This window comes from Tenrec ecaudatus, chromosome 13 (genome assembly GCF_050624435.1).
Source record: "Tenrec ecaudatus isolate mTenEca1 chromosome 13, mTenEca1.hap1, whole genome shotgun sequence".
Taxonomy (NCBI): Eukaryota; Metazoa; Chordata; class Mammalia; order Afrosoricida; family Tenrecidae; genus Tenrec; species Tenrec ecaudatus.
The window spans coordinates 10,842,467-10,866,971 of record NC_134542.1 but is presented as its reverse complement, the minus strand read 5'-3'; the positions used below and the strand labels follow the sequence as shown (position 1 = coordinate 10,866,971).

General features: G+C 43.8%; 1 protein-coding gene across 5 annotated transcripts in view; it reads left to right on the top strand.

Moving 5' to 3' along the window:
• AGFG1 (ArfGAP with FG repeats 1) overlaps window positions 1-23,826 on the top strand; it is an 85,344-nt gene extending 61,518 nt beyond the window's left edge. Inside the window, exons 6-15 of one of the 5 annotated variants that reach the window (XM_075529176.1) lie at window positions 4,216-4,335; window positions 7,080-7,289; window positions 10,384-10,564; window positions 11,813-11,892; window positions 12,099-12,191; window positions 17,128-17,175; window positions 18,503-18,568; window positions 18,995-19,153; window positions 20,254-20,345; window positions 21,109-23,826. In XM_075529176.1, the coding sequence (XP_075385291.1) occupies window positions 4,216-4,335; window positions 7,080-7,289; window positions 10,384-10,564; window positions 11,813-11,892; window positions 12,099-12,191; window positions 17,128-17,175; window positions 18,503-18,568; window positions 18,995-19,153; window positions 20,254-20,345; window positions 21,109-21,168 (1,109 nt within the window). In that variant the 3' untranslated portion in view covers window positions 21,169-23,826. The remainder of the gene's footprint in view (window positions 1-4,215; window positions 4,336-7,079; window positions 7,290-10,383; window positions 10,565-11,812; window positions 11,893-12,098; window positions 12,192-17,127; window positions 17,176-18,502; window positions 18,569-18,994; window positions 19,154-20,253; window positions 20,346-21,108) is intronic. The other 4 variants (XM_075529180.1, XM_075529177.1, XM_075529181.1 and 1 more) reach the window with 4 other exon arrangements.
• Window positions 23,827-24,505: the final 679 nt, after the last annotated feature.

Here is a 24,505-nt window from a genome sequence, read left to right as displayed (position 1 = left end):
TGTTATTTTCCCTGATGTTATATTGTGGTAGTGTGCCTCCAAGTCCATTGTGATGCATGGTACCCCTATAGGACAGTGCAGAAATTCTGCATAGGGGTTTTAAAGACGAATTTCTGTGGAAGTAGACAACCATATCTTTCTTCCTTGAAGTGGGTTTGGACCTCTGGTCTTTCAGTTAGCAGCTGACTGCTTAACCTCTGCACCACCAAGGCTCTGCTGTTTATTATTATAAATGTGCAATGCAGACTTCTCTCTCATGATGTTACAGATGCAAGTTATGGGTAGACTCTTACTCAAATATATTCTAGGTTATGAAGAATAAACCAGTTCAGGGACCTAATACTTTTTCTACAAGGTATTTGGAGTACAAAACATTTGGAATGTAACCCACTCTAAGTTTGAGAACTTAAGAGTTCTCCAGTCATTGGTTTGTAGTTGCCTGTATTTCACCTTAACTCCCGTTTAGTCTCCAATAGCACCCTCTGTTTTTATTGTTCTGTCTCCCACAACATTCTCTGCTTCTTGCCTGGGGTTGATCATGCATTGCAGTGGCCACACAGAAATCAGGCTTATGGGGTTTATTAGGGAAGTTAACAGGTTACAATTCGAGTGAGTGAGTGAGTAGTGCTCAGGATACATTTCAGCAAGACAGTTTCTTCTTTGCTGTTCCCACAGGCAGACCTCTCTCTGACCTTCAGCCTGATGGCCTGCTGGTGCTGTGTTACAAGGGGCTTTGAGGGCTGCCAATAAATGCCCAAAGGGCATGCCGCTCCACCATAAATCTCAGCCTGATGGCTTACACACTGGCTTGAGCTCCGTGGGTAAGGAAGCTTACCCTCTGTTAAAGTCTTCAGAGTCTACCATACTGCACAAGCCAGCTTCCTAACCTCAAATCTCAGCTTTACTTTCTCTGTAGGGCAGGAAATGACTCCTGGTTCAACTGCTGCTGCGCCTCTGCCCTTCTTCTGGTGTTACAGCTGTCTCCTGGATCAAGGAGGTTCATGGTGCAGGAATCTCAGGGTCCAAAGGGCACACTCCACTCCTGGTTTTTTTCTCTTGCTGGCAGTGAGATTCCTGCTTCCTGCTTGTGAGAGGGCTCTTTTTATCCCCACCAGATGGCAGTCACAATTAACCCTGTTTAACAATCACTCACAGCTGAATCATTTAATCCTGTTAGTGTCTTCCCCATATGTGTTAGTCTGGGTACACTAGAGAAACAAATCAATGGACACACTTGTGTATAAGAAAGAGATTTGTATACAAGAGCAATTGAACATTGAGAAAACATCTGAGCCCAGTCCAGATCAAGTCCTTAAGTCTGATATTAGCCCATCTGTTTGACACCAATTCATAAAGTCCTCTTCAGACTCACAAAACACATGCAATGACACCGAATGTAGAAGATCACAGGCCAGTGGGTAGAAAGTCTTTGGATTCAGTAGTATTGGAAACATCTTAGCACTGGCAGTGGTCTCTTCATGGCTTTTCCAGCACCCAGGGCTTCATCAGGGTGTGTTCATGTGTTTTGTCATCTGCTATGTATCCCAGGGTGTGAACAGAGAGTCTCCCACCACCAAGGAAGAAAATTAAAGCAATTCCCAGAAACCTCAGGGGAAGGCCTGGCCCACACAGAGATCTCATTGGCCATATCCTGATTAACAGCCTAGACTCCACCCCTACACTCTTAATCCTCAAGTTGACAAACGCTTATATATCTACCACACCATCCTTCTCTTACTCAGATTCATCAGGAAAATAGAACTCGTTTTGTGGAAGCAACAAAGGCTAAGGCTCCAAAACTAAACCAAACTCACTGTAATTGAATTGATTCTGGCTCATAATGACCCTGTAAAAGTCTTTCTGGGCGCTGTCCGCCTCATCTGTCTCTGGTGGTGTAGACTGGTGGGTTTGGTTTGAACCACTAACCTTGTGGCTAGCAACTTGATGCTTGACCCAGTAGACCACAAAGGTTCCTTTAAAGCAGTGGTTCTTAACCTTTCTAATGCCATGGCCCTTGAATACAATTCATCAAGTTGTGGTGACCCCCAGCCATAAAATTACTTTTGTTGCCACTTCATCACTGTAATTTTGCTACTGTTATGAATTGTAATTTAAATATCTGATATGCGGCATGTATTAGGCGACCCCTGTGAACTTGTCATTCGACCCCCCAAAGGGCTAGGGACCCACAAGTTGAGAACAGCTGCTTTAAAGAAAGACTGGTCAGAAGAAGGATATGGGTTGTACTGCTAATTGCCAGCAATTCACAACCACCAGCTGCTGCTCCTTTGGATAAAGACTGGGCTTTCTGTTCTTGTAAAACGTTCCAATCTCAGAAGTCCACGAGGCCTGTTCTATCCTGTCCTAAAGTGTCGCTATGAGTCAGCATCCGACTAGATAGCAGTGAGTTTGTCTGTTTGGTATGGCTAGAAGAACTGTATTAAGTAATCTACTGCATTGCAACTCATGTTGTCTTTCAGTGGGGTTTGGTCTTTGTCCACTCAGTATTGCTCTACCACACGTCTGCTGGCTTGTATGTGACAGTCTCAGTGCTGGATTCCTAAGTAGAGACCATCGAGTAAGCCCTCTCCCAATCTGCTCATGGGAAAACTGGCAGAGCCAGAGCATGGGCAGGGCTGGTCCAGACAATAGACCACTCCTTCCTGGTTCTTAGCCCAGTAATGCCGGGCATGCTTATATTGTGTGGTAACCACATTTCATACATTTCAGCCTATATTACAGTTCTTGTGTGAACTTGTGTAAATATTTCTCTTGGTCACACCATCCATGTGCAGAAACATTGCCTGGGCCATCTTTGCAGTGGTTCTCGCTATGTTTCAGTGCATTGTTATGGTCACAACACATTGAATGCCTTCCAATGTAGGGGCTCACTTTGAACAGTTATGTTGGATGGTATCCTGTTGTGAAACTCTCAAAACCTTATGGTTTTTAAGCGGTATAGCACCATGCCCTTCTTCCTAGCCTAGCTTAGTTTAGAAGCTCTGGTAAACCTATCCACCAGGGCGATCTTAATATTGAGATATTGGTGACAGAGCTTTCAGCTTCAGGTAGCAGGCAAGCCGCCATTGTACAGTAAACGGAAAATAGCATCGTTGTTAGGCTTAAGTGGTAAGCATTATTAACCAGGGCACTTCGCTGTAGTGTTTGGGAGATTTTAAAATACATGTGCCTGAAAACCATTTTCAAAAACAAAACGGTGACCCTTTGGATTTTACCTACTTTTCAGAAGTACAAACTCGCATTGTAAAAAGAACCACACATTGTATAGCTTTTAGATAACCACCATCTTCTTTTGTAAGATTATTTGTTTAGGAGAATTGCTAATAAAGGATTCGACATTGACTCATTAACTATTTGGGGTGTTTCCCTCCTTTCCTCTCTTCCGGAGCACTGGGCGCTTCTGTCGTGCGTCCCAGGCCACTTCTGGGTCTCCATCATGGCAAAAGTCAGCTGCTGCTTGGGCCGTGGTTTGTTTTGTTTTGAACTTTGGAATTGTGTTATTTATTAACTTAATCAGTTTTAAGTTGATGGAAGCCTAACATCTTGCTCTGAAGCAGAGGACCAGGTAGGAGATAGCACGGGGTCTTCGTCTCTGAACGTGAAGTGCAGCTACACTACAGTTGCCCTTGGCTTTCATAGTTGCTTAAGTTTCTGTTCAAAACAACATTCTCCCAGAATATGACTGTCCTTCATTTGTTTGCTGAGATTGTGTTGCTGTTGTTCTACTTTCAGGTTTATTTTTACCAATACTACATTCTGTGGTGTGACATATTTATCAACCTACAGTGAAACTTCACTAATGTGATTTAACACCGTTGTATCATCATTTTATATTCACGTACTGCCGGGTCACTCAGCCCCATTCTTGACCCCTGAGCTCTCCAGAGGACTCCTCCGTTTGCTCTTGGGTCTAGTCCTGAGTGTGAAGCGCTCCCTTTGTTCTCCCTGTGCCTGGGGAGAGGGAGAGGGACTGAAGAGAACCATGTAGAGTGGGAAACTTCTGGGTAATCTTTAATGTCACTCAAAATTGGTTTAAACACTAGTATGACCTAGAATTTGATTTCTGAATGTATTCTCTTTAGAGTAAGTGGTGATGTATAGAAACGCTTATTAAATTGTTACCTTCATTTGTCATCTATGTTCATTTTGTAGTTTCCACCATCATTAACATATTTTGTTCCTTACCATTTACAGCTCAAAATTCTGCAAATGCAGAGTTTGCAAACTTTGATGCATTTGGACAGTCTAGTGGTTCCAGTAATTTTGGAGGTTTCCCCACAGCAAGTCACTCTCCTTTTCAGCCCCAAGCCACAGGTAGAGCTTCTCCAGCGTGTGCTTAAATGTTTCCTTTGAGAAAAGAAAGAAAAAAATCTTTCAGTGTAGTTTTGAAAACTTACGCTAAACTTAAATTCTGTAATGATCTGATTTTAAAATCATTCTCTCTTATCTACCAAGCTCTGGGGAAACCTGAATTTTTCTTTTTTGCTGTATTTTTTGTTTGTGTTTCTGAACTTTGGTGTGCTGTGTAATTCATTGCATTCAGCCTTTTCCTGCACAGGGACTTTGGTGTTCTGGTACCAGGGGGACTCCAGGCTGACACTATGGGTCTGCATAGACGTGAACTGCCTGCTTCCAAAGAACTAAAATACAAGCCATTCATAAGAGCAACAAATGTAAAAAAAAATTGCTCATTGTTTTCAGTCAAGATTATTAGATGGCCTATGGCCACCTCATGTTTTTCTTTTTTTGGTACAGAATGGCCATTTAAATCAAGCTTGGGAATTGTGTCTGTGCAGGAATTGAACTCTCGTTTGCTAAAATGCAGTGAACACTTTTGAGCTTTGGCTTTTTTCTTTTTAACTCTGTGTTGGTCTGCAAGCCTTTCCTTTCGATTTCCCCTTTTCTTTTCCTTTAAATTTCACAATTTACATAATCTGGGGCTGTCCAGCAATTAGAATGCGTCCATCTGGCTGCAGTTTTGGTGAATCTGCTTCCACTTGCCCTCTCCATACTGCCCACAGTAAGTTCTCTGTCAAGTAGGCTTCTCAGTGATGTGTATATTTTGTGCCGTGTTTCATAGATTTTTCTACTGTAGATTTGTTAGTTATCTTTCTATGGTAACCTTTGAAGCTTCACTTTCACTTCTCTATTAATAACCTCTGACAGCATTAGATATCATAGTAATATACGATGCAGTGAGTAAATTGAGTTGACCGCTCAGTTTTTAATAAGTTAAAATGTATACAGATGTTGAAGCTTATCATCTGCTTTGTTCACCAGCTATGTGTAGCAAATGAGTCTTCTAAATGCAGCCATATATTTAAGAACTCAAAACCCAAACCCCTGCCATGGACTCTGTTCTGACTTATAGTGACCCTAGAGGACAGAGTAGAAATCCTTCTAAGATTTCTAAGGCTGTACAGGAGGAGATGACAGCCTCATTTTTTTTTTCTTTCCATTGGAGAGAGCGTTGGTTTCTAACTGCTGACCTTGTGGGTTAGCAACCCAACCTTGAAGTTAGCAACCCACTGGACCACCAAGAATCTTTAGAACTACATGCTACTTAGTGTTGATTAAAACAACCAGAGTTTTATTTCAGAGTCTTCAAAAAGTTTGTGAAAAAATTCCATTTTCTTTTCATTCTATTTTTCCATGACTTTTAAGCCCCTCCACATTTGTTTTTCAGCCACATCTAAAGAATTGATTGATAGAAGAAAGGCCTCTCTCTTTTTGAAGGGGTGGTATCATCAGTTCTTTGTAACTGTCTGTTGATGTGCTTTGTTATCACTTTATAACAGAAGAACCCTTTGTGATGAAGCACTTAAAGCTCTCAGCCACCAACCAAAAAGTTGGCCATTCATACCTACCAGCCACTGTGTGTGTGTGTGTGTGTGTGTGTGTGTGTGTGTGTGTGTGTGTGTGTGAGAGAGAGAGAGAGAGAGAGAGAAGGGGGCGGCGGGGGGGGGGGGGGGATAGAGATATCTAGCTAGCTAGCTAGCTCTGGGGCTGAGACTAGAGGGAGGGACGGTGAGAGAAAGATTTCAGTCCGGGGAACCCTACTACGGAGTAATTCTACTCAGTCCTGTAGGGTCACTGTGAGTCAGAATCAACTGGATAACAATGGGTTTGTTTTTATTGTGTGTAAGAAATTACTGACCTGCTCGCTGGCCGGAGTTGAGGGGTGTAGAACTAACAGGTATGGTATTAGAAGTATAGAATCAAATCTACTGGTCCTGGTAGAAAGGCCATATTTCAAGGGGCGAGTTCTCAAGAATAGAATATACAGATTACCACATTTTGCTGCTAAGAAGTAATTTTTTTCTGGAATATTTGAATTTCTGTTTAGTGATACTACAGTTTTTATTCCTTAAATTGTATAGTAGGGCTAGCTTTAGCTGTGTGCATCGTGGTATTATATGCAATTCAGTTACTGTGTGGTGTTAATTCAGTCCAGTGCTCAGTGTCACTTTGAGAGAAGTTCTGGATAAAAGGGTGCGTCTGAAACCTGTCCCATCAGTCATTGCGGAGTTTGTATGTGTCGTGACTCCATGGAGTTGTCACTGCTTAAGCCTTAAGTGAGACAACTTAACAGTACTAGTATCAGGTCATACTGTGGGATGTTCTGCAGGTCTTTCAGTGGCACAACTAGCTAATACCCCACTACTAACCTAAAGGCTGTCTGTTTTTATTCAGCCAGTGTGCTGAAGCAGAACAGCTTTGCTGCCTGCTTCCATTGAGACGGGAGCCCAGGAAACCCTGTGGAGCAGCTCTCCTGTAACACATGGGGTGGAACTGAGTTTCAGGACAAGTAGCATGCTTCTGGCTATCAAGGTCTTTATTGTTTGTCACTCGACATTGTCATAGCCTTTGAAAACCCAGCTTCACAAATGACAAAAAGCCAAGTTGGAATACATTTGGATGCCACTTGGCAACTGGTCTTACAGGTGTAGCGTTACTACTTACTGAGTACTTCACGTAGGAAGAAATAATCATGATGTCTACCAAAGGGGATCGGGAAAAGTCTAGAAATTTTAAGTGTTCTGTTTATTCTGTTACAGGTGGAAGTTCTGGATCAGTAAATGCTAATGTTGCTCATTTTGATAACTTCCCCAAATCCTCCAGTGCTGGTTTTGGAGCCTTCAGTACTTCCCAGAGCCATCAGACAGCACCGGCTGTTAGTAGAGTGTCAACGAGTAACAGTGGTCTCCAGACAGCGGACAAATACGCAGCCCTTGCTAACTTAGACAATATCTTCAGTGCTGGGCAAGGTATCACTCTTTCAACAAAGTGAATACTAGTGTGTATATGAAACCGTGCTCTCATTTTAATGATAGTCATGACACCGTGAGGATGTTACACTTTTCTCACTTGTTTCACAATTTTGTGTACACTCAACATTTCTAAGTTAGAGTTTATGATTCCTTGGTACATTATGGATCTAAAGTATTTTTTGAGTCCTGATCAGGATGAGCCTTCTCGATATAACCCAGAAATGTGTTAATAACTCCAGCCACTGACTAGCCATCAGGCTGCTGTCCTGGTTAGAGGAGCAGCGCTGGTCATCTGTACACATGGACTAAGGTGAGGACCCTTTGCTAGGTTGGGGCCTCATATTAGAAGTGTCTCATGGCTGACTAATTAAAGATCCGTGGAGTTGGAGTCCCTGTAGCACAAGGAGTAATACACTTGGCTGCGAAGCAAAAGGCTAGCACTTTAGGCCAGCCCTTCCAGGGGTATTTTGGAAGATGTGATTGACTTCTGAGAAATCAGCTGCTCAACTCTGACAAACACAAGGTCCTCAGGCAGGATTCAGGGTTGATCTTGATGGGTAGTCGGCTGTATTTTCAGGTTTTCTGTGGTAGCTATGAAGGAGTCCTGTGCTTCTCTGTTGTGCACTGCACCTAGCGCAGAGGGAAACAGTGCTGCCGTTGCTGAGACTGACTGCGTGGGGCTCACTCACTTGGTTTTTAGTCATCTAGTCAGACATTGTAACGCTACCTTTTAATCCTCTTAAAAGTCCCTCCTCTGCCCTGAGAACCATTCCGGATGGTTCTGTATAGCACTGAGCATGTATAACGGTGTGGGTAGGCTATTAACTTTTTTTGGCCAGTCATCTTTTTAAGTTGCAGCGTCATAAAACTGTTGGTGCACAGAACCCCGCCTTCCCTTCATTATCTCCCATCTTGTCCACACTCCCCTAACTGAAACCTGCCCATTACTAGGGATCAGGAAGCACTACCCTGAGGGGAGAGCCCCCTCTGACCCCAACGCCCACTTTGTGGGCGTAGGAGGTTTTGTTTTGATTTTCTAAAAGTCACTCACTATGCCAGTGCTGCTGGCATGTGCCAGCCCATTGTTAAGATTTGTTGGAAAAAGGTCTTATAGCTTCCTCAGAAGAGGAGTCAGTAAACATGACTCTAGAGAAGCTCGGGGTACAGAAGGATCACAGAGGAGTCGTTAACCTTCTGGAGGTATGAGCTTGTCCTCCCCCTCTTTTCCTTTGGGGGGCGGTGAGGGGAGAGCAGTGACATCACCGCCTCCCTGTGAGTCTGCCCTATTCCTGCACAGAACGAGCAGCAGTTCATTGGTGCTTGCTTCACTGTGCCCAAGGGGGTCTCGCCTAGCCCCTCCAGTGCCCAAATGGACAATTTGAGCCTGAGCCTAGAATATTACTGACCAAACATCACCCAGACAGAAGCAAAGTTTGGGCCTGTCTGGAGGCTCTTGCTCTGTGTCACTTAAGCTGACTCCAAGAGAGAAGAGAGAGATAGAAACATTGTGTGCCAGGAGGTAAGGGAATTTATCTGGTTGATTTCAACAATGAGTAATTCTTGGCAACTGTAAGTCCTTACTACCAAGTAAGAATGGATAGATTCTTTTAAAACGTCTTGGAACAACATGCTTCAAAAGAGGCATCCCTGGTGATCAAAGGGTTAATTAAGTTGCTGACTGCTAACCCAAAGAAGCAATCAGAGAGGCCTATAGGTCAGTTTCCAGAAACCCAGCCTTTGGGAACCATGGGGCTCGGCTTGGCCCTCACTCAAGAAGGCAGGCACTGTGAGCCAGAGTAGGTTGGATTGCACCTGTTTTAAAGAGGAAACACCAGTGGCATTTCAAATTTTGTTCAGAAATTCTATTAACAGCACTGAATGAAGGATTATTTGGTAGCTTTTATAATATATTTGTTTTCACCTTTTTTAATCAACATCTTGATGTACTGCATGATTTAGTGTTTTAGGATTTTAAAAGTAAATTCTTACAGAACAGAGAATTATTTTCTCTCAGTTCTGGAGACTAAGACCAAATCGTGAGCATGTAGTTTCCTTCTTTTGCCAGTAGGCCCTGGTGGGCATTTTCTGGCATATTTCCTTACTTGGCAGTGGGGTGTGTGTGTGGTGTGTATGTGTGTGTGTGTGTGTGTGTGTGTGTCTCCATCCGTCTGTCTTTCTGTATCTGTCTACGTCTCTTCTGCTCATTAACACAGCAAAAGGATAACTTCGTTCCAAACAGGATCACACCCACAGGAATCCAATATGCATTTCAGTGCAGAACAAATGGCGGGAAGCATGGTTGTGGTGCTGGACTAGATTGTGCACCTGGACTGCTGGCCCCAATCTTGCCATCCCCGGTATGAGGACAATTACAGCCTTGCCCCGACACAGTAGTGTTTTGTGCACTGGTGCACGTAAGGCATCCAGGCCTACCTGGCAGTCTGGCCAGTGCTATTGCAAGGCGAGCCCTTCGGTGGCAGCTTTCCCCACAGCTCTGGTGGTCCTGTCCTCCTGTGGGCCTTTCTCTTCCCTTCTGTGGCCTACCAGCAGTGTGTGGCCGTCCTTGCCCTAGGTCTGCCTGTCTAGCTCTTTTTATAAGGAGTCAACTTGGAAGTGATTAGGTCTGGGATCCACCCTGCTGTGTGACATGGCTTCATTAACATAACAAGAATCCCCACTTCCAGAAGGGTCCTACTTGATGGGTGCAGGGCGTGTGTCCTGCCATTACTATCCCTATCTTTTCCATGGAAATTCATATACATTTGGTTCCAATTTTTGTGTGCATTTTTATATTCATCTGGGTGTGTAGCTCTGTCCTCACTTTAAGCTGGATCTAGACTTGTTACAGATTGATACAGAGTCCCGGGGAACATCGTTTTATCTTTCCACAGTGGTGTCTATGGCAACTAATGCTGTCCAATACCATCTTAACTGGACGTTAGTTTAATACTCCAGAAGCTGTCAGCTTGTTCTTCTTGCTCCCCATCAGTTTTAAGCGTGCCTGTGCTTCGTGGCATACATACTAGCTAGGGTTAAAAAATGACTCCAGATTTTGGGTGTAATTGTGTTCCTGGTTTCTGCTGCTTCCCAGGTGGTGATCAGGGCAGTGGCTTTGGGGCCGCCGGCAAAGCTCCTGCTGCGACTGTGGTTCCAGTTCCCAGTCAGCCAAGCGCCTCTTCTGACAAGTATGCAGCCCTGGCGGAACTCGACAGTGTGTTCAGCTCAGCAGCCACCTCGAGTAATGCGTACACGTCCACGAGTAACGCCAGCAGGTACCTGGCCTCTCACTGGCCACACTCCATGGGTATTTTCTTCAACGAAATGATAACGTGGTTAAGTCATGAGAGTTTCTGGGCATAACATTTGGACATGACATTTTTTAGGGCTTTGTAAACGTGAGGAAACGGAATTGAATCTGCTAATTAAAATCGATTCCTTGGCCCTGGCTGCCGTGGTTCAAACTTTTTGTTGGAGGCAACATTTTAGTTTTGATCCTTGAGCACTCACATATCCGAGGTTATGTATCCCTCACAGTGGATAAAAGCAGATTTAATGTATCCTTCTGAGTCAAGAAAATGGAATAAGGAAAGTATCACCTTGAGGTGTGCTGGCTAGTATTGTTTTAGAAAGACTTGCATCAGGGCTCAGCATCCTGTGATAGCTTTGAATCACCAGCCTTTTGTTTTGCTGCCAAGTACGAAACCATCACACCTCTTGTCTCTGAAACAATGACTGACAAACCCATGGTTATTCAGGGTTAGGTCGTTGGCAGACATTTTCTCACCAAAAAATCACCTAAGCTTATCAATTTAAGGTTCATTTAAGTGCAAGTCAGACTTGTGAGTTTTATTCTAATATGAAAAAATAATTCATAGACCTCATAGTCTACATTATAAATGACGTAGGAAAGTATCCCTGTTGACTCTTGGAAAGGCAGGGATGGTTCGGTATCCACAATTACTTGAAAAGTCTGTTAAGATACTGCTAATTTGCTCACTTCTATGCCTGGGTGAGGCTGGATTTTCTTGATCCACAAGGTGAAGTCACAAAGTATTCCTATAGAATCCGAGAAACCTTTAATAAACAAGAGTATTAAAATGGATAGCTTTTGTTTCTTGACACGTTGTCCCTCTAGGGCTGTAGAGTATACAGGTGAGGGTTCCAGCCTTCTAGCCTGCCTAAGGAGCTCTGCTCTTTGGTAAAAATGGCAGGTTCTGTGTGCTCAAGGGACTCAAACCATGTACCTTGGAAGTGGTCTTTGAGTTTGGGGAACAAGCAAATCTGAGGGGGTATGATTGGGGCTGTAAGGTAATTCTCCCAGGACAGCCCTTGTTACCCTCAAAGAATAGGTAGATAGTCATGATGGGAATAAATTCTTCCTCAGCAAAACTCCTGGCATTTTCCTCAGTTTTTTAAAAGTGTCTTCCCAATAATGTCTCCCACCACCCCCACCCTCCCATGGTTGTCCTGCCTCCTCCTCACCTTTTATTTAACAGACCGCGGTCAACATTTGTTTTCAGCAATGTCTTTGGAGCAGTTCCAGTGGGTGCGTCTGCACAAACACAGCCTGCTGCTTCAAGTGTGCCTGCCCCCTTTGGAGGTACGTGCTTCTTGTGTGCCGGAGTCACAGTGGGCTCTGATGCTGAGTGGGATGAGCTGTGTAAGCATACCAGGAGGTAGTCAAAGCAATGGTTCATCATCAGAAAGCTGGAGTTTTCTCTCAATGTAGTAAAGGGAACAAGTATTTTTAACTACTTGAAGGCAAAAGGATGGGGGTATGATCATGTCGTTTCCAATTTTTTAAAGCTCCACCTTCCACAAATCCATTTGTTGCTGCTGGTGGCCCTGCTGTGGCGGCTTCCACAAATCCATTCCAGACCAATGCCAGAGGAACAGCAGGTAAGGAGCCACTGCAGGCTCTGATTGGGTGAGTGTTGAGAGGAGGTGTGTTGCAGAGATGCCCAGGAAAGGACCGCTGACGGGGCTCTGAATGGAGTGTAGGTGGAAGATTCTGTCCGTAGTAAAAATACCACCCACAGATTTCTAAAGTCTTGGAGTCGAGTAGCTGACAAGGACTTTTGAGGTGATCTAGGGCCCAGCACTCCCCAATCGAGCTTTTATCTCTGAAGAAGGACTCTAGTGAGACATTGTGACTTGGTGGTCTGAGGTCAGGGTCCCTGGCTAAAATGTTTTCAGTCTTCATAGAACAGTTTCGTAAGAGGGTTAATTAAGTATGAAGGGTTTTCAAAATATCTGTGGTAAAACAAGGAAAAGTGCTTGGAGTGGTCCCACAGAGTATTTGAAGCCCTCAAGTTTAGGAGCTCTCCTGGTATGAGGTGCAGGGCCTTTGGTTCCTGAGCTTCGTAGTAACCAGGTCTTTCACTGGCGCATAGCTAGTCCCGGGGTTGGGGAGGCGGAGATACTTAGACGGCCTGATTTCAGGAACTGCAGTCTGTATGGGCTGTGTAATCTTGTTTTTGTTTGAGACTCAGTAGTCTTAGAGCTGAAGCTTCAGTTGTAGCAATGTTGGCACAAGAGATACCTGTAACATTACAATTAAATCAGCACCACTAAGAATTAATACTTACTTAGAAATATGTCAATGTTAAGTGTTATAGTAGGAGTTTGAGCTATAACTTCTAATATTTGCCTTTTTATATAAGTATTTTTAGCCATAGTTTGTCAGTATTTAATATACTAGGCTTTTAATAAATATTTGAGGTTTACAAAAAGTTCATGAAGTTTAATTTTTTAAATGCTTTGTCTTAATTGAAAGTATCTATTTCTACATTTTATCAATTATATATATGAAACAGCTCTTTCTTAATATACATTGTTTTGGATTGATGGAACTAGCTTGAAATGGAAGTAGATGTGTTTGGGGGTGCAGCCAGATTTGTGTTCAAATTCAAATTTCATATTTGCTGGTTGACTTTAAGAATGCTTTGTGGATCATTATTTTAGTGAATGGGATTTAAAGATGGTAAGGCGATCTTCTAACACTTATTGAGTACTAACCATTATCTGTGATGGGTTCTAGGTGCTTATAAACACATGTAACAGCTGAGGAGTGGAAAATGGGTTTTTACCTTGCTGCAACATAATTATATTGACTAAGTTTCTCTGACATTATTATCCATCTCTGTAGCAGTGTTCTATGGCTGTCAGGGTTGTTGGGAAAAGTAGGATTCTGGGACCAACCCAACATGGTCTCTGCATTGTTGTTAGAATCAGGCTGGTCTTAGTCTTGAATATCAGGGTCTAGCTGGGATCAGAAACATGCTGTGTATGTGGAGGCATGATGTGAAATCAAGTGCGAGCTCAAGCACACATCTTGGTAATTGGGGAATGTCAACATAATATGTCTGCAAAGTTCTATACTCCAGTAGGAATTTAATAGCGTCTTACTTTTAAGGGTGGGGGTGAAGGAGTGATGTGGTATGGTGGTGATAGCGAGGAACATGATTTCTTTCTTGCTGCACACTGCAGTATGTCAACATTTGAAAAATTGGCAAACATTGTAGAGCCTTTCAACTCTTCATTTTTTTCCACTACAAAGGGTTTTCAATTTATCTCATTGATCACCCTCCTACAATTACAGAGTGTGGACAAAATGGAGACCCAAAACCCACCTGTAAGATAATTGGGCAGTCCCTTACAGAAGGGTCACAGGGCACAGATGAAATATATAACTATCCTCTAGTTCTTTAATGTTTCCTCCCCTTAACCATTATGGTCTTTGTTTTACCTCCATTAATCTCATTATACCTGCATATGTTCATTTGTATAATATCATTCAATGCATGAAAACCAAGAGAGATAACCCTTCAGAAACAGTAACGGGAGTAATGATACCCTGAGGGTGTAGGAATAGAGGTGGGGGAAAGGGGAACTGATAGCTATTATGACTTATAACCCCATGGAAGGAGAACTGAGGGAAACGAATAACAGAATTGTAGGTGAATGGATACATTGGATGGTGTAACATACAACTAAATATATTAGTAATAATAATAATATAATAAAGGTCCCTGGGGATACGGTGGCGAGAGGAGGGGAAGGGGGAACCAAAGTTAACTATGCGTCTACTGAAGCAGAAATATAATCATTATTTCCCACAGATGAACTTTTCCTTTTTTTTCTTTAGAAAAGACTTTTGTTTACCTCTGATGTTTATTTTGTTAAAATATATCTTGAGATTCCTTTTAAAAGATGGAATCAAGGAATAGTTGAATATGAAATTGATGACGTTTTAGTGATATTTCTCAGTCTGAAAATTAGTATTTTACTGATAGGTGTTCTGGATATATACTAAACTTGAGGATTTAACTTTTTACCCTGAAGCCTTCTGCAGGAGACTGACTACAATGGTCCAAGCCTTATTTTGATAATGTAGTTTTCTTCTTAGATTTTTTTATCAGAACCTTTTGTGCAAATTTGATTTTCAGTGATTAGAAATCCTGTCTTATAATCTTAAGACCTCCTTATCACCAAGAGAATGACTTTTTCTAGCCTCTATTGTAATGCTGCTGTGGTAAACCTGCAGAACCGCTGAGCTGAACAAGAAGGGGTAGCTTTGTTTTACGACCCGGCCAGAACAAATTTGTCAAATTGTTCACGGACTTGCCCAAAGGGTTCAAAATTAGCTGGTGGCTAGTCTGATACTAGGGGTCAAAACCTAGGGGTAAGCCAACATAACTTCCAATCCAAATAGCAGCCTGCTTCTGTAATTACTGCATGTCTCTATAGACTTTACATGGACAGATAGGCTTTCTTCCTCTTTTGAATTAACCTTCATACTTACTGGTTTTCTTCCCTTTGGAATTATAAACATTAGAAACCAAGAAGCATGTGTATAATTTAGTTTTGTATTGATGGAAAATAGGCCAATCAGCATTAATCAGTACTATTTTTTATTAATCTTTACGTACTCAGTAAATCCACCTGATTTGTGTATTATATCCTGAAGAGGAACATTAGAACAAAAACATTTGTGGTGATGTGGAAGGGCAGGAGGGAGGAAAAGCAAAGCAAAAGCCAGAGTAGATGCTGTGTGGGGCATGCGAGATATACTGTGGTATAGTAAAGTTGTTGTTGCTTTTTACTTGTCAAAGTTCCACCCTCAAAGTAATACTTGCACAATTCTAACATTTCATAGTTTGTAGTTGATACTTCTTACAGAGAAAAGCTTAATTGCCAGTTTGAAAATAAAGAAACAGAAAAGTTAACAAAACCCAGAAAATTTTAAGTGCAGAGTAGTCCAGAGAAACTGTGTACATCACATATTTATAAGGGATTTGTGTCTAGAATGTACAGAGAGTTCCTATAAGTCAGCATCCTAAAGAAAAGCATGAAAAATAGATTACACAGGTCTCCAAAGAAGATCTGAAAATGGCCAATAAGAGACATCAAAAATGTCCCACATCATCATGATTAAAACCGACGTGAGGTACCACTTCACATTTACTAGGATGGCTGCAATAAAAAAAAGATAGGCACTAGCAAGTGTTGTTAAATAGAAATTAGAACTCGAAACACTACGGGTGGGAATACAAAACAGTACACCTGCTTTAGATAGCAGTTTGATGTAGGTTGAGTTGGTGGGGTGGGGAGGGCCTCCCATTGAGTCAGTTCCAGCACACAGTGACCCTCTAGGACAGAGCAGAACTGCCATTGTGGGAGCAGAGAGCTTCCTCCAGAAAAGCAGCTAAAGGGTTTGAATCGGGATTTTCACTGCTGACCTTGTGGTTCGCAGCCTAACTCACAATCCATTATGCCACCTTAACAAGCTTAATGTAGACGTAGTTCCCACATAACCCAATAATTTCACTCCTGGGTTATATATCTACGAGGAATGAAAACACGTGTGCACAAAAACTTAGACACACATGATAGTGCCAAGACTTTTTATGTTAGATCAGGTTGAGCAGAGAAACAAATCGTGTATGTATAAGAAAGAGCTTCATATCAAAGAGCAATTGTGTATTGAGAAAACATCCCAGCCCAGTCCAGATCAAGTCTACAACTCTGATAGTAGCCCGTAAGTCCATTACTACTCCATAAACTCCTCTTCAGGGCTCTGGCTACCATCAGCGTGGCTGCATGTGGCTTGTCAACAGGAATGTGAAGCAGAGAGAGAGAGAGAGTGTGTCCCACCTCACCAGAGGAAGTCCCAAAATCCTCAGGAGAAGGCCACACCCACAAGGAGGAATCACCCCTTCTTAACAGCCTCAAGTTGACACGAGATTATGTAGCTGCCACAAGTTTCATAACCCTCCAAATGTCTGTCGTCCGATGAGCAAACTGAACTAGCCATATAAGGGAGTATTGCTTAGCCATAAAACAGCAACGTCTGATACAGATGAACCCTGCCTGAGAGCACTGCAAAGGGAACGCAGCGGCTACACAGGGTCACAGTACTATAAGATGCCGTTTATCTGGAATATTTCAATCTGTGAAGATAGAAAGTAGCTGATGGAGTTACATGACAGAAAATGAGTGCAGATTTCTTTTAGAGGGATGAAGATGTGTGAAATCTAGACGATGCTGCCTGTATCTTCACAGGAATAAGCTATTAGCATGGATTTTAAAAAGTGAATTGCTTCCATGTTTCTTCATCTTAATTATGATTCTAATCTCCTTTATTCCTAACAGTGTACCTCTGACAGCACCATGAATGTAGTTGAGATAAAAAGGCTCTCTGATGGCCGTGGGCTTTCTCTAGGCTCACGCTGCCTGCTTTGCAGCTGGCCCACCCTCTTAGAATGGGGAGGGAGCACCAGTGCATTTGTAGCTGTAAGCGAATTGACACCGCTCTCTTTCTGGCTTTCCAAAGGCCTGTCTGGAGCACTCCACTCTCAAGTCTTTCCTCATGCTCATTTTGGTAGGTGGCCACAGCTGGTTCCGCGGTCTGTGGCGGTGTGTCTATCTGTTTGTGGGGGCTTCTGCTGACGTGCCGCCTTCTTGCTTCCTGCATGTGGCATAGGGTCAACCTCTCTCCCCACCCCCCCACCCAATGTTTAAAATGCACAGTGGGCATGGATGTGTGGCATACAGTTGCATTGCACTCAAAGTTACATGAAAATTCATGGTGGTCATCTGTAAATGCCAGCCAATGTTACTGCCTCCCTCTATGGTCACCTTAGACTTGTCCCTGCTGCTGTGATTAGTTTCCTTGAGCTTGAATTCATAGTATCTGGAGTGACACGCTAGGGAGGGCCCAGGCCCTGTTAGCGCATCATTCCTTAGTGTTTGGTTTTGCTTCAGCGAATCTGAGTTGTGTTTTCCTCGCGCTTCCTGAAACGTGTTCTGTTGGACCTTGCCCGCCTGCCCCCTCACCCTGCTGCTCACTCACTCTTGTGCTGCTCACTGGCTCCTTTCCTAGTGTGCTCATTAAGAATAACAATGAAGGTCATTTTAAAAATAGTGATTCTAATCTGGTCCATCGGTTATATGCATGAGAGCCATGCAGATGACTCAGGAGACACCTGTAACGTGTATCTTGACTGGTCAGCTTTAACAGAAGCCTGACTTCTTGCCGTGCTTGCAGATCTTAGCTTCTGAGCCTAAATCATTGACCATGCTGGTAAGTCTTAAAAGTCAGGATTTCCATTGACTTGGACCTTTTGATAGCGTCATGTACTATCTGTATTAAAGTAGCGGGGTCGGCCTCCTACTTCTCAGAGAGCCTTCCGGGAACATACCGTTGAGCCTTTGTTGGACATCGCCCTAGCATCAGTGGCATCTGTCCTGCTCTGGTGCAGACTTCATCACTGATGAGTCAGGGCCGGTGGGGGTGATGACAGCATACCTAGTGGGTCATGATTCTTCACACACACAGTCCCTCCAACGTGCCAGATTCTGTTGCATGAGTCAGTAACAGCTAGATACATGCAGGGCCGGACACAGTGTTTGCTTGCCCACCCGACTTTCTATAGCTTGTCCGTGAAAGGCTTTTTCAGACCTTTCCCAATCTCTGCACTTCCCTGATCTTCATGACTCAGCAGGCTGCCCAGTCTTGTTCTGCGAGACCTCCTTTCATGCTGCCTGCATTCACCTTGTACATGAGGAAGATGCATTTATTAGAAACGAACACAGCCTTTTGAATGTGCCAGTGATTGTGCTAGAGTTTGTTTTTTACACGTTTTCCTCTGGTAACAGGGCTGTGTGAGTTTTTAACGGTCTGCCTCACACCTGTTTTCTCCTATAAGCCCTGTTGAGTGAGCTCGTTACACAGGACACCCTCCGCCCTGATACTCGAGCAGATGCTCCAAGAGGTAAAACTGAAAACTTGGATGTTGTTTATAGCAAAACTGACTGTAAAAACAAATACGGTTTATTGTATACATGGCAATTGAATGCTGATGAACTTTAAAACCTAGATTACCTTCTTAAAATGAAACTGAGTGGTTGATGTTGTGTGGGCCGTAGCTTTATTGGTTCCCTCTGGGGGCTGGGATGTAAGGGAACACACTTCACAGGGCCAGTACCTGCATCTCGCAGGTGGTCAGTCATTCAGTGACCACACGTCCATCCTGATTCGCAGTGACACTAAACCTTACCATTGCAGACCTGGTTGGGATTTTAGATGCCTTTAGAACACATCAGTAGTTTCCAAAGGAAATAGTACCTAGTCTGTGATATTGAGCATTGGAAACCAACCCATCCCGCCATGTGTAACTCTTCTCCCCTCTCTCCTCCAGCCGCCACTTTCGGCACGGCATCCATGAGCATGCCTGCGGGCTTCGGGACTCCCGCCCCCTACAGTCTTCCCACCAGCTTCAGTGGCAGCTTTCAGCAGCCTGCCTTCCCGGCCCAAGCCGCTTTCCCTCAGCAGACAGCATTTTCTCAGCAGCCCAATGGTAAGACCCTGCACTGCCCTTAGTTAGCCTTCTTTTGTCACAGTAGTGGTAAGGGTATGGACAAAGAGAATTGTCTCCTGAGTGTTTGCCACACAAAACAGAAGCCTCTGGGGACGTGGACCTCGATTGACTCACCGGATGACCAGGTTGCAGCTCTATGAGTAAACCCTGGCTGTCTGCAGAGCGCCCCTCCCTCTCAGGTCCCTCCCCCAGGGACCTTCCTGATGAATCCTATTGCATGCTTGCCAGCTGCTTAGTTTCATAAGGGCCGTGTGGACCTTCTATGGGTTCCACGTGTTTCTGGTCTTGACAGCACTGTTGTGCGTGTGTCCTGTTGTAGAAGGGTGCTTTACTTGAACTAAGACGGTGCTCGAAAGAGGTTCGTGTGCTGTAGTAAACTGTAGTTAGATGTCCGTTTCAGAGAGAGACCATTTCTCTCATTTGCCAAAGTGTGCAGGTTACAATTTTGGAAGTCACTTGAATGACAATCACATATTTTCTTTTTTAAAGCCCATGGTTGGGTCAAGGTTTGGAAGCGTAGTCTATGAGAGATCCATGCATAATGAAATACTGGACTGCTGTTCACCTAGAAACCAGCATGGTCCTTAGCGAACCAGCTGCCATCAAGTAGATCCCAACTCACAGTGGGCCCGCTGGACAGGGTAGACCTGCTCTGTAGGCTTCCCAAGGTGCCAGTGTTTAGTACAGAAGCAGACTGCTCATTTTTCTCCCACAGAGGCTGATGGCTTTGACCTGCTGAGCCTTGGTTAGTTGCAGAGTGTTTTAGCCACTGTGCCACCTGGGCCCTTGCTGCCCTACAGCCCTTCCCAAATAGTCACTAGTTCACCAGTGAAATCTTCTGGGTGCCCAAACTGTACAGGTGAGACAGTGTGATGCACCCATTCCAGAGAGTGGCCAAAGCACTCCTTTGACTTTTGTCTGTGGTGTCGGGGAGGGGGCATGGGAACCGGCAGTTAAACACTGAGGTGTGCTCCTGCTGCTCCAGTACACTTGTCTCTGAAGCTCATGAGAAGGGCCAGAAGTATGGGGTTGTCTTTCGTCAGGTACAGGTTCTGATGGGAGCTTCTCTTCTAACAAAGGTGCAGGTTTTGCAGCATTTGGACAGACAAAGCCAGTGGTGACTCCTTTTGGTCAAGTCGCAGCTGCTGGAGTATCTAGTAATCCCTTCATGGTGAGTTGTTTTGATTTTAAGGCCTTCTTTAATTGTTAGATGTGTTTTCAGATTCTGAAACGCAGGAAGGAAGTGAGCGTGAGATGCTTCCACCTGCTCTGACTCAGGAGATGTTCAGAGGGAGGCGGTCCTCGCTAACTTTAAGGAAGGATTCATCCGCTTACGCACCGAAGTGCTGGCCGGCTGCTATAGGGGGCTCACGTGGCAGCCATTGTGAGCCTGGCACAGCCCAGGCAGTACTGTGGGCTGTGGTCTACAGGCTCTCTGTGAGTGAGAGCCGACTTGACACTTAACATGCCGTGGGTGCGCACGTAGAAGGGGTCTCAGTGCCATCGTGCCTTGAGGGGCCACCTGTGAAAGGACAGCACCCCTATGAAATGGTTTTGTTGTAACCGGTTCACTGCCTACGCATCTGTTCTGGACCTGGAGCCCCAAACCAAGCCAAACCTTACCTACCATCAGCCAGTCCATTCCAGACCCAGCCCCCCAAAGCAAAGCAAACCCACAGCCAGCCAGTTCAGTAGAACCCTAGCAATCCTATGCAGGGCTTCTGAGATTGTGGAGCTTGGTGGGAGCAGGCAGCCTCCCCTTCCTCCCACTGAGTTTCCTTAGAGTGTGTCCCACACGGGAAGCGTGAGTAGTCTTCTTAGGTAGGGAGAGCTGAGCAGCGCTCACTCTGCTGAGACGTGCGCTTTTCTCGTGTTTCCCACACTGCTCGTGTGCTTGTCTGTTTATTTCTGTTCTGTCTTGTGCTTCTCTTCAGACTGGTGCACCAACCGGGCAGTTTCCAGCAGGAAGCTCATCAACCAACCCTTTCTTATAGCCTTATGTAGACACTTTCCCGGAACGAACTTGAACGTGGTCACATTACATCTCTCCGCCTCTTGCACTGTTGTATTGTTTCACTGATTTAGCTTTAAACACAAGAGAAGTCTTTGAAAAACCTGCATTGTGTATTAAACACCAGGTAATATGTGCAAAACAGAGGGCTCCGGTAACAACTTGTAACCTGTGAATTGGCAGAAAAAGGTAGCGGTATCATGTATATTAAAAATTGGCTAATAAGTTATTGCAGATACCACATTCATTTTGCTGCAGTACTGTACATATTTTTCTTAGAAATTAGCTCTTTGTGCATATCAGTATTTGTAACTTTAACACATTGTTATGTGAGAAATGTTACTGGGGAAATAGACGAGCCACTGTTAAGGTGCGGTCGCACATCTGGGAGTGAATGACCCAAAATCACTTGACCCAATGCTACTGGAAAGTTACAAAGTCAGAATTGGAAGGTTTTATTCAGAGTTGAATTTTTCCTTTCTAAAGAGCTCTTCTATTTATACATGCCTAAATTCTCCAAAAAAAAAAATGTAGAAGGATACCTGTCTGCATAGAATAAAGCTGATCATGTTTTGCTACAGTTTGCAGGTGAACAATAATAAATATGAAAAAATATGCCATTGTTTTTGTGTTTTTGCTGCAATGCCTTTACCAAAGTGGCCTTAAATATGAGCAGTGAATTGAGAACATCTTGAATTCTTGAATCGGAATACTAGAAGACTTCCTCATGACTGACTTTTGCATAAAAAGAAAACTTTATAAAAAGGCCATGTAGACAATTCATTGAAACGACAATGACTGCTGTGTTTGGGAGTATGTCCATGGTAAAGCATTTAAATGTAGCTGGTCCGTCAAATCCACCATACCTTTTCTCATTTCTTTGCAACGTCATGATTTTGTGAAAATTTGTATATATGAAGAATTTGCATGTATGTATATTACAATTTTTTAAGGTATCTGGAATTCTCTGACTGAAAATACAAAAGGCCTATTTTAACTATTGATTTTTAAAAAAATATCGTCTTTGAATGTATTGAAAAGCAGACATGACATTAACTGTGACATGATTGCACCTCAGTTTTTGTTTTGTGTTTGCTTTTCTGGGGGACAAACTGATCTTAATAGACATTTGTTTATTTTCACTTGGTTGGGAAAAAACTGGAACGTTAAGCAGAATGCCCAGGTTCCCTTAAAGTTACAGAATACTTTGTTTAAAGAGGTAATGATACTAATGTTTAGTCATATCTTTTTGTTATTCTTCAAAGGAACTTGTTTAATTATTTATGTACAGTAATGTCTCATTCTTCCAGAGACCATCTGGCAGTCTTACCACAACCAGACACAAGGGAAATGCTTGGGGTTTGGGGGAGAAGAGTGCCTCCGCGAGCAGCCCACCTCCATCGCTGCATCCACCCCACCCCACCCCACCCTCACCCCCCAGTGACCGGGCACTGGTTTAGTGGACATTTTCTATCGTTTTTCCCCAAGCGTCACATGGTAGCTGGAAGGCGACTGACAGCCCTGATGGATAAACATGTTCTGTTGAGGATGGTGGAGGGCAGGAGCAGCCCACCAGCTTAGAGGCGATCACTCTGTCCCATCTGTGCCCCTCACGGTCATTGTCCACTGCCAGGGCTCTGTGTCACCCACAAAAGCTGGAAAGCATATTTGGAAAGTTTCCTCTTCAAATGATTTACTTTAACAAACAAACCTGGAAAGAAGTGAACATCTGTTTTCCGAACTAGTGATTCCTGGTGAATACGGTTTCCAATTGTGGCCTCCTGAGTGGCTGCACTGTGCTGTGCCGCTCAGTCTGTGTGGACAGAGATCACGTGACACCGCTGCAAGCCCTTACCCACCCAACCGACTGGGCTAAGAACCAAGTAAATCAAACAGTTGTTGTCCAAATACTTTTCAGGACTATTTTCTTCTCTCCCAGGTGAAATGTAAAGTTTCCAACAAAGGGGAACCCCCTGAGGCATGGCCCTGTTTTCAATGAGTGCTCCTAGAACCCAAATGTTTGCTTTAAGAGGAGCTCCAATGTTATTTACTTCTCGTGGTGCTGTTTACTGTTAGAAACTGTCACGGGTGTTTTCGATGGCGACTAGCTCCTGTGGAAACGTCGAACATGACAAGACTGAAGACAGACCACACCCCCAAAGGTCCCGGCCGCTGGCTAGGGGACGCACATCTCCTCTCCTCTCCTCTTCTGCACTGGGATGCCTTTTCTTTTAACCTCGGTAATCTCATTTGCAGGCATGTTTAGCTCTAATTCTGACAGTAGAGATTAGCGGTTCCTTTTCTTCCTTAAAATAATTCCTTCTGTACAATTGAAGAAGCATATCAGTACTTTCTTTGTGGTCCACCTGTCCCACCCCGCCTCCATCACAAACCCTGTCTAGAACAATTTCTGTAAATTGGACAAAACAGAGGGTGTAGCTCTGCTTCCTTACTGCCATCCAAAAGCTTCTGCTCATTTTTCTTCCAGATCCATAACTTAGCAATCGTGGAAGACTCCAAGGAACTTTGTGTGGGTGGCTTATGTCAATGGAAACTTACTGTATTAGAAATTAATATTGAAATGTTTTTAAAATGTATTTATTCACTTAAAAACAATAAACTCATTACATGTTAACATAAATTACCCTTTTTTTCTTAAGTGAAAAATAGCCATTTTGGAAACAAGCGACGTCCATGTGAGGTGGGTCATCTTTGTCGGCTGGCTCCCCAGCAGTGTTGGCCTCACAGCCAAATCAGTAGGCAGGCAAGCTGTAGCAGCTGGGCCTGCCTCTGTGGGCTCGGGAGGAAGTGAGTGAGCACATGTCTCGCTCGCCCTAGTGATCTCATGAAAACCGTTTTGATGAGCACACAGCTTTTTAAAATTTTTTGAATCATTTTATTAGGGTCTCACACAACTGTTATCACAATCCATACATCAGTTGTATAAAGCATATAAAGCACATTTGTACATTCGTTACCCTCATCATTCTCAAAACATCTGCTTTCCACATATGCCCCTGGCATCAACCCCTCATTTTCCCCCTCCCTCATGAACCCTTGATAATTTATAAACTACTATTTTGTCATATCTTAAACTATCTGACGTCTCCCTTCACCCACTTTCCTGCTGTCTGTCCCTTACATGTAGATCCTTATAGTCGGTTCCCCTTTTCTACTTCACCCTTCCTTCACCCTCCCTGTATCACCACTCTCACCACTGGTCCTGAAGGGATCATTCATCCCGATTCCCTGTGTTTCCAGTTCCTCTCTGTACCACTGTACATCCTCTGTTCTAGCCAGATTTGTAAGGTCGAATAGGG